Source organism: Akebia trifoliata, chromosome 10 (assembly GCF_017979445.1).
Source record: "Akebia trifoliata isolate Shusen 1 chromosome 10, ASM1797944v1, whole genome shotgun sequence".
Classification (NCBI taxonomy): domain Eukaryota; kingdom Viridiplantae; phylum Streptophyta; class Magnoliopsida; order Ranunculales; family Lardizabalaceae; genus Akebia; species Akebia trifoliata.
The window spans coordinates 30141124-30158469 of NC_141384.1; the positions used below are offsets into that span (position 1 = coordinate 30141124).

At 33.4% G+C, this 17346-nt stretch overlaps 2 protein-coding genes and 1 non-coding gene across 3 annotated transcripts; 1 reads left to right on the forward strand and 2 right to left on the reverse strand.

The window, feature by feature from the left end:
• The first annotated feature begins 1135 nt into the window (after positions 1 to 1135).
• On the forward strand, positions 1136 to 5844 carry EMB1417 (Pentatricopeptide repeat (PPR) superfamily protein). Its single transcript, XM_086455883.1, has 6 exons — positions 1136 to 1268; positions 1438 to 1522; positions 1637 to 1735; positions 2632 to 2775; positions 2853 to 3065; positions 5318 to 5844. The coding sequence occupies exons 2-6, from the start codon at positions 1439 to 1441 to the stop codon at positions 5678 to 5680; spliced, it is 903 nt and encodes a 300-aa protein (XP_086312009.1). The 5' UTR covers positions 1136 to 1268; position 1438; the 3' UTR covers positions 5681 to 5844.
• On the reverse strand, positions 3930 to 4012 carry TRNAY-GUA (transfer RNA tyrosine (anticodon GUA)). Its single transcript has one exon. It is a non-coding gene; the product is annotated as a tRNA-Tyr (tRNA).
• Positions 5845 to 6450: 606 nt separating the features above from the next.
• Positions 6451 to 14042, reverse strand: LOC147393765 (dnaJ protein ERDJ2-like). The gene is made up of 11 exons (XM_086455879.1): positions 13882 to 14042; positions 12153 to 12380; positions 11917 to 12012; positions 10830 to 10950; positions 10611 to 10717; positions 10175 to 10392; positions 9549 to 9726; positions 9288 to 9407; positions 8818 to 8904; positions 8206 to 8316; positions 6451 to 7468 (listed from the first exon to the last, which is right to left on the reverse strand). The coding sequence occupies exons 2-11, from the start codon at positions 12336 to 12338 to the stop codon at positions 6626 to 6628; spliced, it is 2067 nt and encodes a 688-aa protein (XP_086312005.1). The 5' UTR covers positions 12339 to 12380; positions 13882 to 14042; the 3' UTR covers positions 6451 to 6625.
• Between the last annotated feature and the right edge of the window lie 3304 nt (positions 14043 to 17346).

Genomic DNA, 17346 nt, shown 5'->3' on the forward strand with positions numbered 1-17346 from the left:
TGGGTGATTTATCCATGATCAGGATGAAGCTTGGGTGAAACTAAGTGGAAGTCTGAACCAACTGATGTTGAAGAATTAATGGATGAGTTGTGGTTAGAGGTGAAATGTCGCTCGAACCCACAGCTAATTGGTTTTCCCCCAAATGGATTGAGGTGCAACAGTTGAATGGGGTAATATTTACCTTTAAATCAATTATGAATCATTGGAAAATTACCAAAATGAGGGTTAATTTTTTTTATTAATTACAAGAAATTTTTTTTTTTTTTAATTACTAAAAACGATGAATTGCCCAAGTTTTAATAACTTATTGGATAATCCAATGAGTTTTGTAGTAGATAACAGGCAATTCAACTCGTTGAAATTAAGTCATTTTTACTAAATTCTAAAAAAAATTATTTTTTTAATAATTAAGATAAATTTTGAAATTTTGAAAAAATTTCACATATTATTGGAAAAATTGCTCTCGTGGCAAAAAGTTTTCTTTCTAAATAGTCAATGACTTTTAGGAGTTAGCTCCATTGATTAAATCCCTCTTTTTAATCAAATTGTCATAATTGAAATGTTGAAATTGTCCTAAATATTTAAATTCATTATTTTTTATTAAAAAATATTAGATTTCCGGCATCCCAATCGAGTTTTGGAGATTTTATTCCAATGAAAAGAATTTGAGAAAGAAGAAGAAATCATTTTGAAGATGTAAGTAAAAAAATTAAGGCTTTTTTTAACTTTGTTGTTTTGTTTTTGAATAAAAATCAATCAAGGATATGATTCTTTTTGTTTTAAATTATCTACACAAGTCGTTATATCAAGTTTTAAGTCGATCTTTCCATGCATTTTAGTTGAAATAACTTGAAAAAAATGAAAATGAGTGGGTCTTACAGCATCAAAGTTGATAATTTTTATTGTCAAGCTCACCAATTTTATTTATTGTTAAGCTTGCCAGTTTTAATTATTATCGAGCTCATTATTTTTTATTGTCGAGATCGACAATAATTATTGTCAAGTTTGACAATATAAAAAAAAATGTCGAATTTGAAAATAAAAATATTTAACTCTATAATAAAAAAATCTTAAAAATCTGGCCCTATTCTCTCTATTTTTAACATTAAAAAGTCTACTAATTTTTATTGTATTAAAATTCTAATAATACTAAAAAAAAATGATAAATCCTTCAACTTATCATATCCCCTTACTGCAGTGCTCGAAACAAGCCTTCCTCACTCCTCACCTACCCAACACTCTCTTCCGGTAGTCTTCAGCGTTTTCCGGTAACTTTCTTCACTTTTATTCACAACCAGTAACCGGTAACCGGTAAACCCACCAGTTTACTCTTACATAGAAGCTTTTAAATAATCCATTTTCCCCTAATAATTCTGTTTGGGAGAAAAAAAAAAAAAAAAACTCAGTAAATCTTTGTTAAATTTTCACGTTTTTTAGGATGCTTAGTCTGAGATATTCTCCTGCAATTCTAACAAGAAGATTAGAATCAATCAACATTTCTGGAAAATCAAACAGTGTTGTGGTAATTTTCCTTTAAAAATTGCTACTCTCTTCATCTTTATTAATTCTGTTTCGGTTTCTCTAAGTTTATGATAATTTGAAGAAATTCAAACATGAAATTTATGATTTTTCTCAGGTATGTGCTGCGAAAGGACCTCGACCGAGGTATCCTCGAGTATGGAAATCTAAAAATAGAATAGGAACTATATCCAAGTCAGAGAAACTTGTCACATGTGTAAGTTTTTATTTAAATTCTTATTTGAAGTTTGCGAATTTTTAGATTATTTGAAGAACAGAATCGTTTTAATTAATTTATTTATTTTATCACCTTTATATTTTATTTTTCATGGAATTTAGGAAATAGTGTTTCCCCTCTTAATTTGAGTAAAGGGTTTGTCAAATTTTAGATTTATTTTTTTTATGGAATTTAAGAAATATTGTTTTCCCTCTTAATTTGATAAGATAATGTTGGTTAGGAATACCCTTTAACACACTCATGGCCATATAGATAAACGATTTGTTTAAATTTTATAGATTTATTTAATCAATTTTAGATTTATTGTTTCATGGAATTTAAGAAATTGTGTTGCCTCTTAATTGATAAGATAATGTTGGTCAATAATAACCTCAACCCATGGTTGTGTAGATAGAATGTTTGTCGAATTTTAGATTGATTTTTTCATGGAATTTAAGAAATTGTGTTTGCCTCTTAATTTTATATGATAGTGTTGATCAATAATAACCTCTACCCATGGTCATGTAGATAGAATGTTTGTCGAATTTTAGATTTATGTTTTCATGGAATTTAAGAAATTGTGTTTGCCTCTTAATTTGATAAGATAACATTGGTCAAGAATAACCTCAACTCATGGTCTTGTAGATAGAATGTTTGTCCAATTTTAGATTTTTTATTTATTTATCAATTTTAGATTTTTTTTCATGGAATTTAAGAAATTGTGTTCACCTCTTAATTTGATAAGATAATGTTGGTCAAGAATAACCTCAAACCATGTTCTGTCAAAATTTTTTTTTTTTTTTTTCATGGAATTTAAGAAATTGTGTTTCCCTTCTAAATTTGATAAGAAAATGTTGGTCAAGAATAACCCTTGAATTCGGGTCATGGTCATGTAGATAAAGGAATTGTCAAATGTCAAGGAGGAAGTCTATGGAGCTCTTGATTCTTTCATTGCTTGGGAATTGGAATTCCCTTTAATTACAGTGAAGAAAGCTTTGAAAACTCTTGAGAATGAAAAGGAGTGGAAACGGATAATTCAGGTGATCGGTTTGTTTATTTTCTTCTCTTTAGTAAGTGTTTTGTACTTGTTGAAGAATGTTGTTTGGGGTTGTTGTAGGTGACGAAGTGGATGCTGAGCAAAGGTCAAGGAAGAACAATGGGAAGCTATTATACGTTGTTGAATGCATTGGCTCAGGATGGAAGACTAGAAGAAGCGGAGGAACTTTGGACTAAATTATTTTCAGATAATTTAGAAAGCATGCCTCGTGTCTTCTTTGATAAAATGATATCGATTTATTATAGCAGGAGCATGCATGAAAAGATGTTCGAGGTATTACTCCCACCCTACTATCGATTTTATTGAATGTATATATGTATTGGTCATGATCCCTTGACTCTTAAGAATGGCTCATGAAAAAAACACACAATCCCAACCCTTAAAATGCAAAATCCAATGGTTGAGATTTATCCTTGTGATAAGTATCTTTGAGATTTGTGTTATCAAGAAACTCATAAATCTCAACCATTGAATGTATATATGTATTGGTCAAGATCCCTTGACTCTTAAGAATGGCTCATGAAAAAAACACACAATCCCAACCCTTAAAATGCAAAATCCAATGGTTGAGATTTATCCTTGTGATAAGTATCTTTGAGATTTGTGTTATCAAGAAACTCATAAATCTCAACCATTGGATGTTGTGTTTAAAGGGTTGGGATTATGTGTTTTTTTCACGAGTCATTCTTAGGAGTCAACGGATCCCAACCTTACATATATACATATATATATATATATGAATGTATGCATGTATAATGTGTTCTGTAATTTTTCTTCAATGCTAAATGATATAAAAAGAAAAAGACGTTTACATTGCACGGTTTGTCATTCTCATGAACTACTTTTGGGAGTTTGAAAACAAACTCTTTATTCCCATGAAATGTGGTGCTTAGAAATGAATCTGAATGCATAAAACCCATCGATGTCTCATAGCCAGAAGCGACTCGCTTCTATTCTCGTTGGGATTGGATATAGATGGGGAATCTATAGATCGTAGTAGTTCGCCAACCTCTCTAACTAACATACGATACAATTTCACTTCACGGCACGGCAAAAAAAAGAAAGAAAGAGCTTCGCTCGGTTGGCCTTCCTACGCTGACGAATGCCTCCTTTCTCTTCTCTGAAGTCTACAACAAGTGGGAGAGGCAGGATTCGAACCTACGTAGAAAAACTTCAACAGATTTACAGTCTGTCGCTTTTGACCACTCGGCCACTCTCCCCTTCCCGGGCCTTTCACTGTTAGTAAGACATAAGGATGAAAAAATAAAGATTTCTGATTTAAGTCTCTGGTCTTTTATACCATGGTGGGTCAAAACGTGTCTTCCCCCACTAACCTGCGTGGCCTATGGAAGCATCAGTGTATCCCGAACTTCACTCTTTACAAGCATAACTAATCAGTGGACGTATAAATATAGAGTTTGGCTTAGTGTTGAATTACGACCTATGAATGGCAAGTTCTGCCTGTTTTGGTGCCACCAGATCATATATTGAAAAGGGGGCATTCCTTCCAATTCTAGTGTTACCATCTCTTCATGCAGTTGGCATACTATATATGACATAAAAGTTTTAGGTGTTCTATTGACATGCATATGGCTCGTCTCTATCATGGTGTGCCTATCTAAAGCAATTAAGGTGGTACTTAATCAGATTCAATGACTCCAATGAGTCCTAGTAGGCATGTTGCATGCCTTTGGATTTGTACAAATCAAAATTTTATCTGACAACTATGAGGCTTCATATTGGCCTTCTACTTAGCCCTTTGGATGCTCATTCGGGGATTTTTGTCTATGAGTCAGGATCCAATACGGTGTCCGTTCCTATAAAATAGGTTTGATGTCATCATGGCATGCTTTAGTTGGTGTTTAAAACACCTTGGCTCCTAATCAAGCCATTCACGCAGCCCAATGTGTTTGTTTCCTAATCAAATTGTGCCATGTAGACACTGTTCAAATCTATAGAAACGGGACACCGTATGGGATATCGACTCTTTGTTTATAACCTTATAACTTGCAGTAGACTAGAATCTCTTCTCCTTTTCTGAGTGTTTACCAAATATCCTGCTTGATTACTCCCGTATAGTTAACCTGTACACATTTGTCCATTCTTATAATCCAAAACCAAATACCTCCCGTATCTAAAAGTCGTCCAGTCGAGGAAAGAAGGAATGGAATTGTTAAAAGTGAAAACGGATCCATTATTCCTTCCACCGAACACATTTGTAAAGTAAATTATTTTTCTCTCCAGTGATCTCATGATTCCACCACCAAGCTCTCTTTTTGTCTCTGCCTCCAAGTTCTACATTTTTCCTCCTTTTAGATTCTACTAACTTATTTTTAGTTATTTTATTTTATTTTATGCACTCTCTCTCTTTTAACTTAAATATTTGTAACATTTTGTTTATGTTGTGTGGTTAGACTCTTTTTTCGTTTTTCTGCCATGTTAAATTCGTTTATTCTTTATGTGTTGGGCGGTTCAAATTTTTACTGCATCAGGGGATCTTAGTTTTTACACATTTACCCTTGTAGGTATTTGCTGACATGGAAGAGATTGGTGTCCGACCAAACAATTCAATTGTGAAGATGGTTGGAGATGTATTCCAGAAGTTGGGAATGCTAGAAAAATATGAGAAGTTAGTGAAGAAATATCCACCCCCAACGTGGGAATATCGATACGTCAAAGGAAAACGTGTGAAAATTCGAACTACGAGTTTAAATGAATCCAATGGAGCACCAAACAAGCTTTTTAGTGAATCTGATAAGGAGGATAACAAGCACTTAGGTGAAGTTAACGAGGAATCTAACGACAGCACAAATGAATTTGTGATTGAGTTGACCCAGGAAGCTGACACCAATTCAACTCTTCTTGACAAGTCAGAGGCATCACTGTAAGTGGTTCGAGCTAACAACCACATTCCTATAATCCTGCACTGTTGTGGCTACATCTTGCAACTAAGAGGTTCTTGATGCAAGTGTCAGAAACTATTGTACCCATATTATGAGATTGTTATGGAAATACAGCCACATTTAAATGTTAATATAAGCCTCTTTTTCTTTTTTTGATTGCAAACACGATAGCAGTTCTTACATACTTATAATGATCGACCCACTTTTTATAATGAAATTATATATTACACATCAATGAGGATAGAATTGAAAAAAATCAAAAATCAAAATTTAAAAAGGAGTTATGCTGGAGTGACCTCATCGCACATCTTGATGTGACAGTGGATAGGAACCATAGATGCTTTTTCACTCATATCTTGAGGAAAAACATCTATCGTTCTCATACAATTTCACATCAGAGTGTGCAATATGAGGTCCAATCTTGAGGTCACTTCAGCATTATTCTTAGAAAAGAAAAATAAAAAGACCATCTCACTCCACTAACAGGAAGGATTGGAAAGGAGTGCAGTCATTCAAAGGGAATGATAAACCGCATCCTGAGGCACCATATTTAATTTCATTCTCAAGTGATTAAAAAAAAAAATTTAACAATAAATTTGGCAACATGTTCTCTTTTTCATTAAGCAATTAGGCCTCCTTATCGATCACCAATCCTCCGTTCCAATCTAGATTGATCTATGTTGGGAGCTGGGGCAACATAACAAATATCGTAGATTTCGAGTAGGGGTATTTTTAAATTACTACTGGTCACGATAGACTAGAATAGCGTAATTTATAACTCACGCCACACAGTCAACTTATTCATGTCAAAGAAGAAGAAAAAATACATAAAACTGAGATAACTATACTGTTGTGATGGAATCTAAATATTTCCACCAAATTAAAAAAGAAAACTCATCTCTCTTACATAGAATAGAAAGAACAAGTATTTCACTCTTCATCTGAGCCTGAGCCCGAACCTTCGGAACTTGACCCGCTGCCCTTACCATGGGCAACACCATTGGCTACTGCACCATTTTTCTTTGTATCCCGTGCATCCTCTCCATCATCACTGTACTCACTCTCGTAATCATCATATCCCTCTTCTTCATCTTCTTCTTCCTCCTCAATCCCATCTTCTGGAATTGGTCCCTCTTCTGGCACAAGGCCTCCTCTTGTTCCTGCTCGGCTTCGTTTCAAAACCTTCACCTTCAAGTTGGTTTTCTTGTCACAACCAATCCACGAATCACACAAACAGTAGGCCGTAAGGTTGTAGTTCCCTTCCGGAGGTGCTTGGAACTTTTTCATCACCAGCCGCGACCCATTCTTCACTTTCTCAACTGCTTCTCTAACTGTGATGCTTATCTCCTTTACACTTGCCCCAGAACCCTCCTTTGCCTCCTGAATTGCCTTCGATGCGGCTGTAATAGCCGCAGCCTCATCTGTGAAGCTAACTTTCTGGGATATCCATGTCTCATTTGAGACAGAATCAGCAAGCAGTAACCAGAAATTCTCTTCTTTGTGGAATGGGAAGTAAGGGGCGTGGGGGAGCGCACCAATCAGGCCATTCCTGCGTTTAAGTGTGACCCAAGCATGCATTGTGACGATGTCACCCTCTTGTATTCCCTCTTCGCCTTCTGTCTCACATGTAATGTCAATTGTAATGGAAGGCATCATTTCAAGGACAACCTCTACATCTTGGACTTCGACTTCAGAGAACCCAGCAGCTTGAGTCAGAAGCTCGGCACGCTCCTCCAGGTTCATGTCGCACAGTTCTTGAAATGTGCGCACCTTCTACAAATATGTTAAGATTTAGGAGTGCACACTCAGAATGAACAAAACACAACAAAAAAGACAGCATATCTAAAAATGCCTGAGCTCTGAAATAATGCTGGTTCATGATGGCAGTTCATGCCAGACTAAGACTTGTGTCACCCAAAATCATAGAGTGACAGTTCTCCAATTTTTTGAAAAGTCGCAATTAATCCATGATTCTTTCCATTAGCGATTCAATCCCAACCTATTTGCAAAGCTTTGAAACATATATTTTTATATTATATTTAATATTAAAATTTGTAATTTTGTTTAATTTTATGTTAACATATGAAATATACATTTTATATTACCCATACTAGAAGGTGACGTGCAAACGCACATGTCTATGAAGGGCTTATTTGTAATTTAAAATATTAATTAAAAGTAAAAAAAGGATAATTTTCTAAGTTTAAAAACTAAGGTGATTTTAGGGACATGGGATTGCAATTTTATTGGGTTTTGACTAAAATAACCTTGATTATATTAATTTTAAATGTTAAGGTGCGGGCATTTTCAGAATCCAAATTTTGGTGTCAATACACTTCTACTCTGCCTTCTCCTTATAGTGGTAAAAAAGTAATAGTAAATTTTTATCATTCCCAATATATTCCCCAGACTCTAGCACCTTTTTACCAAATTTTCCCATATCCCGACTATGCGGATGAATAGATTGCCTTCCTGAAAAGGAGTAGCAACTATAGATGATATCAACTTACCTTGCGAACAATCTTTTTGAAAATGGCCGTGCTAAAGTGTGGCAACTGGAGAAATGGTGCAATGCCTTCAGTGGATGCTCCTGATGCTTTTCGTGCACTAAGAGGAACAGCCTGCATAATGGTACATAAGAAATGGTCCTATAGTCAGTAAGGAATAACAGCAGAGTTAGCAGAGCAAGGCTTAACACGGGAAAGGTAGGAAGAGCTGAAGTTCTGCCTATGAAATAATATCAACCATACTCTCTAATTGACAAAGCGATGCAAGTGCTCCTTAACAATGAGAAGTAGGAAATTTTAGAGGTCAAAAAATGCTAGATAGATGTGTAAAGGTTTAGGACACTAATGACATAATCATAATGATAATACTGTGTACATGTAGACTAGCAGTAGTCAACTTTGCAAAATAAATCTCAAGAGATTCTTCTAAAACTGGTTAGTCAGGAAATTATATAGATTCAAACACAAGGACAAGGGACTTGCTACGGTGCTACAACTCAAAATTTGTATTTTTATAAATCATTTATAGAAAGGAACTAAATTGAAATGACAGCATTTCAAGATTTATTAAATGAGAGAAACCATATTTAATAAGTAGCCCCTCCAAAAAGGTACCTGAATGATACTTTGAGAAAGCTCAACCACCCCGATTGCAGGCCTGAGCCATCCATGTCCCAGAGGAGTGCGTGGTATAACTGCTATCTGAATGCACAAAAAAAAACATTAATGGGGAAAACTACTGATTTCCACTGTATATATTGATAATAAGAAAACCAAAAATGAAGCTATGGGTTACAAGAGAACTGGTGAGAATGAGCTTCCAATTTATTCTCATAACCTCTGTCTGTTTTTGCTTTTATTATCATTATTATTATTTTTTTTTTTTTTGTTTAATATATGAAATATACATTTTATATTATCCATAAGTAATAGTATTTATTTTATCTGATTTTTATCCACGACTTAATTTGTCGATTTCTTCCGAATTTTTTCCCTTGCCAAAATTTTCCAAAATTCTGATTTCATCACTATGCTTTCAAGAGATACTATTTCTAGTTGGCAAGTCTAGGGCACATCAAAATTACCTTCATTAGTTCTTCGAGCAGGCGAGGTGCGAGTTCAAGCACACGCCTGAAATCACCCCGCAAAGTTGGAGATAAATCTGCTGTTTCTCGAGTTAACTGAGCTTGAATCAACAATTCAGTCTGAACAGGACAAAGGCATACAAGGTTGTGAACCACCAATTAAGGATGAGAAAAGCTTATCGAGAAAAAGTCAAGGATTAGAGCAAAAATGAGTGCATAATTGCATGCCGACAGGTCATGCAAAAAAAAAAAAAAAACTACCTGAACCAAGCATGGATGCTGCTTCCAAAACTTTGCTTGCTCTTGCCGAATGTTCTTAAGGTCCAGGTTCAACTCACTCCTGACTAACCTGAATAGTTTCTGACGAGGTTCAGCATCAATTCCACGAACTGGAATTTCCATGTATTCCTCTGCCTTAATAAATAGATCCATAACCTTGCTGTATCATTATAGAACCGTCAGGGAAACAAAAAAGAAAATCCATAACACAGACTGAACGAGTAGCACTAAGTCTACGATATGTGATGATATTCCATTGTAGACTAAAATCTCAAGATCGTATCTTTTTCCTGATAATTGCATACCATCTAAACTATGTGAAAACGAGAGAAATAGTGTCTAGATGAAAAATCTCAATAATCACAGACTACATGTGTATTGTTTACATATGGGCATCATTACTCATTTAGGAATCAGACCAACAACCAGCCCTTCCACATACAGGATGCAAACATTCAGAGCAATAATATGTGCTTCTCTAATTTGACAACAAGACGTTACAAACTACACACGCAAAACTGATACTAATCAATTTTTCAACAAATGTAAGCAGTTCATGTTAAGGTAAGATTTTTAACGACCAATTACACTTGAAGAAATAACCATACCTTGGGGCCAAAGAAGGTTTCATGAAGCGAAAGTATGTTGACAACGTTTGATGCATGACATAGTTTCCAGTATATTTTGATGACCTTGAGAGATAAATAACGGCCATCATCAAGGGCAAAAGAATACAAACTCCAACAATCCCCAGTAAAAGTATTCCACCAGATGCCCCATCAATGTTTAGCAAGAACTGAGGGAGAGCTATTCCCATTTGAAGTCCCTGAATCCAAGAAACAACTGGATGGTCATTTATTTTCCCTTATTCCTTTTTTTTTCCCCCTTTTCTTCCATTACTATATAAAAATAAATAAATAAATAATTACTATACATTCATTTGGTTTCAAATGAATTAATCCTAAACACTTTCTTCATTTTAGAAGTAAAACATGAAACCAAAGGGATGGTTTCCCACTTCCCTGGGAGAGAAAATTATCCTACCTGCCTGCCATCTGGATGGCCATATTTTTCAAAATTCTCACGTGAAATAGGATCTGTCAAGGCCTGATAAGCCTTAGATATGAACTCCACAAAGTATGTGTGGGCCTCTGAAAACATAAAAGCAACTGTTAGTAAGCATAGGTCGTACCTTAAAGCATCAAATTAATTTCCAAATCTAAGGAAAGAAACAATAAACTGAAGAAATAGAACACCTTCAACCTGGATCTGGGTTTTTATCAGGATGATATTGAATGGAGAGTCTCCTATATGCTTTCTTTATTTCTGACTCTGAAGCACTACGCTCTAATCCAAGAATACTAAATGGCTCAAATGGTTGGACCTGTAAAGAAATATGGCTGTGAGAGAGAGTATCCAGACATTAATAATATAGAGATTACAGTGGATTTTATGTTTCTGATCTGAGAAAGAAAAATTTATGTTAGGAAAATGATAAACTTCTGAAATAAACAAAACCTGATGTTGATAACCCATGCCTATAAGCAAGTAATGCAATCAAAGGAAAAGATTGGGAAAAAAAACCTTGTTTCTCCATAATACAATGGGAGGACCACGGTTATGCAAAGAATTCATTCAAAGCAAAAGACAAAAGAAACTAGAATCATTGTAGAAATGATGAAAAACAAAGCAAAGGATTGATTTTTTGATTTTTTTGAAACCTCTTTATTTCTACAAATCTTCAAACTTTAAACTCTCAATTACACAATACAAAGAGAAGATCAGAGTAAAATAAAGAAAAGACAGAAAAACCTGGGATCCTTTATGGATTGATGGAGAATTAAGCAAAAGATTAAAAAAATGGAAACCTCTTTATTTGTTGAAATCTTCAAAAATAGAACTCTTTAAGAAACCCTAAAATTTTCTCTAATCTTGGTTTCAAAAATTGACAATTCATGAGAACCAACGATTTAGACAGTCAAACCATGGGAGTATATACCAGATCTTAATGAACCTGACTGATGTTTTTAAAAATCCTGGTTGGGCCTGGTCTAATAACCATTCTAGTCCGGTTTCTAAAACACTGGTTTGAATACATTCTTCTGAAGAAATCAACTTCTGGGACAATCACACAGGTAATTTTGACAGGATTTTAAAAAAAAAATTTATTATTATTTTGCTTAGAGATTTTGACAGGATAGTAATAGCTCCTTTATAAAAATGAATGAAACCTTTCAAAGGCATAATTTATCACACAAACACATTATTAGCTAATTTTGCAGTTAATTTCAATGTTTTTAGCTATTGAAGTGCAATAACAGGTTGGAATATCAAGAAACGTCTATCACACCTCGCGGTTTATGTGTTTGATGTAATAAACCAGAAAGCCCAAGATGACCCAAAGCAGCACAAGTGTCATGTTACTGCATGTTGAGAAGTTCGAGATCTGCCAAAGGAAACAAAAATATGAAATTAAGGGATGAAATAAGTAGAAAAGAAATCACATTTAATCAAATGACGCAACTCTTCAATTTAAATGAGAGAGAGAGAGAGAAAACATATCAATCGAAAAAAAGAGAAATCTACCCGTTTAAATATGGATTTACGGTACTTTCCCGAGCGTGCACATTCAGAACATTGACAATGGATGCTCTTTGCCTTTTTCGAAGCAGCGCGGCATAACCTGATTATTGTGTAAGGCACTAAAGGCAATGCCATTATGGTCAAAATGAAGATTGGGAATAGTGAGCTGGTCTCTTCCGATGCAGCCATGGAGACCCTCTGTTTAGGAAAGCTTTTATATGGTTAGTATACCTGCAGAAGAACTTCTAGTGAGACTTTATAATGCAAAATAAAAATCCCACGTTTCATGTCATACGCAACTTCATCGACAGTACACAAATGCAAATATTCAACTATGAAATAAAAAATGATAAAATTAATTCCACCAAATTACAATGTCTCATAGCACCTTGAAAATTAGAGAGGAATTCGAATGATTTGGATATTAATATTATTACGATTACTATTATTATGGCTACCTTTTCTTGAGAAGATTATTAAGGAAATGAATAATCCATTGGATACAGATAAAAGATCATTGAAGTGGCACTCAAGTAAGCAGTTTTTGGTTAAATTCTTGTATTGGGAAATAGCTCCTAATGTTCTTGCTTTTTCTCAGTGTAGGCTATGCTCATTTAGAAAGCTCAAGTCCCTTAATAAGTTTGTTTCTTAGTGAGGAGTGTTGACAATGATGCTTGAAAAGCTTCTAGTTCATCACCATAGATCACTTGATAAGTCGTTGCTTTGCCATCCCCAACAGGTGCATCATGTGTAAATCCACTAACGAATCAGTGGACCATTCCCTTATAAGCTGTCTTTTTTTCTCAGGCAGTTTGGATTGGATGGTCTCCAACTTAGTTTAGTTCTTTTGAAGTTAGTTAGCTAAGGTTTTCTTGAAGAGAGGAGGGTGGTTGTGGAAGTTCATTCTCGTAACTCTAGAGAGAGCAATATACTAAGTCAGCAAGAAGTTCGCAAAATATGAGATTAGTTATTCCGCTCTTGAGAAGCCTTGTTGTGCTTTGGTTTGGGCTTCACAGCGACTGCACCACCATCCCCTAAGCTACTAAACGTTGTTAATCGCGAGGATAGATCCGCGCAAGGATAAACCGTTCTATTAATTTCCTTCAATAAATTTTTTCTAATTCTCAAGAATCACTTTACATCAAATTTCCACCATTATTTATAAGAGGGAAAAATTTATTTCCAAGTTCCTAAGTAACTTAGGACCTACAAAGTTTCTACTGAAATCCCATTAACAACTCAATTTGTCATTAATAACATCATCAACATCTATCCTAAAATTCAATTTCCCATCAACAGCAAATTATAGAAATAATAAAAGACCAAATATAGGTCTCATAAATTTACTAAAACCCTAAAATAACCATATCACCTCCATAGATCACAAAATAGTGGGGGGGAAAACTATTGAGAATGCAAGAAAAACAAACAGATCTTGAATCCGAAAATACGAAAAATCCAAAATTGAACCCTAAAAACAAAGTTTTAACGATTTTAAACCCAAAATCCAAGCATACATCGAAATGGGGAAATTTTGGTTATCCAAAATCCGCATAAAACAGCGAAAACCTAAATCAGTACACACATCGAACCCTAAAACTGAATCAAAATAAAAATTAGACAAAACTCATCATCAAATCTAAACAAATCATTAGACTCAAAACCCTCTCCACACGAATTCATAAACATACAAATCTAAAACAAAAACAAAAACAAAAATTGAAAAACACACCTTCGAGATCGAAACTGAGGCTGAGATCCCTTCTTTACTCTTCCAATTCTACCTTTCCGTGCGGCGGCTTAGATAGAGAAGCGGGTGGGTTCGGTTTTGTTGTATATAGTTGAGTTGAGAGTTGGGACTAAGGGTATGTTTGGTATCACTTCAAGTCTGAAGTCCTGTTTTCTGAAATTTAAAATCTGAAATATTATTTTGAAAAAATTATTTATTTATCATTTTTAAAAACTTCTAATTATGGATAAAATTTTAAAATATAATATTCTTTTTGACAATATTACCCTTTTATAATTCTAATAAATTGTTAATCAAAAATATAATATATTATGCATAATAAAATCATCCACACATTTAATTTCAATTTCTAACAAATCAAACACCTCAAAAGTATTGTTTTCAAATAAAATTTTTATTTGAGAAATTATATTCCAATAAGGTAATACTCAAATAATAAACAATCATTCATTTTCTAATTGAAAAATATATGATTTTAATATTTGTATAAAAATATAGGGTTTTCAAACACAAAATGAAATAAAGGAGAGAGACCTTGACAACACAGTTTTAAAAGAAAAAGAAGTAGAAAATAAATGAGAAATAGAAAAGTTAAAAGTAAGGGTTTTAGGGTTCGTATAAAGAAATGACAAGTGATAGAAATTAGGATTTTGAGGAGGGCATTTTAGGAATAAAAAAATCAAATTTCACGAGTTTCATCCAGCATCCCTCCATCGTTATGAAGTCTGAAATCTGAACAAAATAAACGGAAATAAAACTTCTAAAGTCTGAATTTTAAAGGTGGATCACCTCCATACAAACTTCAAAAGTGTTACCAAACGCACACTAAAGAGTTGAGAATTAAGATTGAATCGTAAAAACATGAACAAAAAAGCCTACTCTTTTTATTTGATTTTCAGCTTTATCCCACATAAATAAAACATGCAATAGAATATTTAAGGTTAAAAGAGTTATTTAATTCTTTGATTTGATGATAACGTGCCTAGGTTTATTTTTAAGACACCAATCTACAAATTTTATAAAGAATAAGGTGTGAATATTTTTTGACTTTTTTTTTCTTGGAAAAATTACTTAAAGGACTTGGCGTGGGGTTTTTTTTTTATTTTTTCATTTAAAAAATTGGATTTTCAACATCCCAAACAAGTTTTAGAGACTTCATTTTGTCGAAAAGGATTTAAGAAAGGAAAAAAAAAATCATTTTCAAAGGTTTTTTCAAGCCTTTTGAAGACATATGTAAAAAGTTGGGATTTTTTCAAAATTTTATTCATTTTTTGATGAAAATCAATCGAGGATGATTCTTTTGATATGAAATCATCTAGACAAGTCTTTATCTCAAGTTTTTAGTCGATTTTTACATGTATTTTAGTCGGGGGGAAAAAAATTTGAAAAACAAGAATGAGTGATCAGCGTCAAGTTCACCACTTTTTAATGTCGAGTTCAAAGTTTTATAAAAATTGTCGAATTCAACAATAAAAAAATTCAAACTCGACAATAAATAAAAAGTGGGGAGTTCAACAATATAAATGTTTACATTGACAATAAATAAAAAGTAGTGAACTCGCCAATAATGAGTGGCCATCAAGAAAAGAAAAGTTTACTAAATGGACAATCAAGCTACTACCCAAAACTTAGGCACTATTTAGAAAGAAATCCTTACGACAAAATCCTTTAAGTGATTTTCTCTTTTTCTTTGGGGGTGTGGGGGCACAATTCTCTTTTTATTTTGGGAAAATTATCTAATTAACTTTGACGGAAGATTTTCTTTCTAAATATCCTTTAACTTTTGGGTCTTGATATTTCAATTAGTAATCTTTTTTTTCTTTCTTTCTTTCTTTCTTGGTATCCCTTTTAAATCTTCGAGGTCAGTCATTAAATCTTTGAGTTCAACCTTTTACGAAGTCAATCTCAACGCTTGAATGTCATTGAGATCGGTGATTTAAATGATTCATCTCAATAATTTGAATTGTTGCTCTCGATGATTTGAATTTGACATTTTATCGGGGTGACGGGGCATTAAGAAATAAATATTTTACCAACCATCTTGAAGATAGGGTTCATTTAGAGAAAGAAAACATAAAAAAGAATCGCAAGTCCACTAAGTAATTTTTCCTTTTATTTTTCTTTTGAACGTAATGATTAAAGAGAACTGAAAAAATGAATAAGCTTCTAATATTACATGGAACTATAGTAACAAAAAAACTCAATTTTTTTGGAAATTTCTCGTTTAAGAAGCATTTTGTACCCCTCACAATCAAAACAATATATATGAGAAGCGTTCGGGGGCCTTAAAATGAGCCAAACATTTTTGTGAGGATGATATCTATGGTGAAAAGATCATCCTCACCAAAAATCAGCTCATGTTGAAACTTCTAACCCTAGTTTACAAGTTAAAGAATCATGGACCATCCGTTTTTGGTAAACCACTTTTTATGGGATTAGAAGTTTCGGAATGGGCTGATTTTTAGTGAGGGTAATCTCCTTATCATAAAGATCATCCTCACAAAAAATCAGCCCGTTCCGAAACTTCTAACCCATACATTGGAAAAATGTTTGACTCTCTTTAAGGCCTCCGAACGCCACCCTATATATAAACATTTTTTCCCCTAAAAAATGTATTTTAAACACTATTTTTATGTTTTAAACGCATTTAAACTTAATTTTTTTTTTAAAGTAAACCATTTTTGGTATAAGTCTATGATTAATTTATATGGCCTTGTGAGTTTTTGTTATTTAATACAATGTATAATGTAGGACTGGGTGATAATGTCTTGAAGTTAAAAATTTTATATTTTTTCAATAGAAACATGGATGGTTAAACTTTTTTTTTTTTTTCATCATAAAATGCATAATTATGTGGGGAAAAGTGCATAAATATTCAATAACATTTTTTTCTCTAAAGTATATTTAAGTTTTAGAATAAATGTCTTATCATAATTAGTTAATGTATACATCGATCTTTTATAAATTTTAATATAGTTTTTCCTGTTTCTTTTCCATTTTCTTTGTTTTTTCCAAAGTTTTCTCATGTCATTTTAAACCCATATCCAGACTTCATGACTATGCGTTGAACTTAAGTTCATGTTGGAAAAAATTGAAGTTACAATTTTTTGTGTTCTTTTACTAGCCGTTTTTAAATAAGTTGGACTTACAATATCCTTGAAGTTTCTAAATTGGTGTTTCCACGATTGCGATAAGTAAGAGGAGAAAAAGGATGTTGGGATAAAAAGCCTTTTTTCGAATCTTACCATATTTACTCGATTTGAATATAGATCAATAGATGATAACAAAAATTTTAGATTTTTCTTAATCTTCTCTAAGGCACTATTTAGAAGAAAACTAAGGGTTAAGTGTTTGATGGGCGTGTCTATGACGGTTTATGTGTTATAAACAAAAGTTGCTGGTGCCAACTAACTAGCTTAGTTGGTAAAGTCTTTGGGTGATGATACT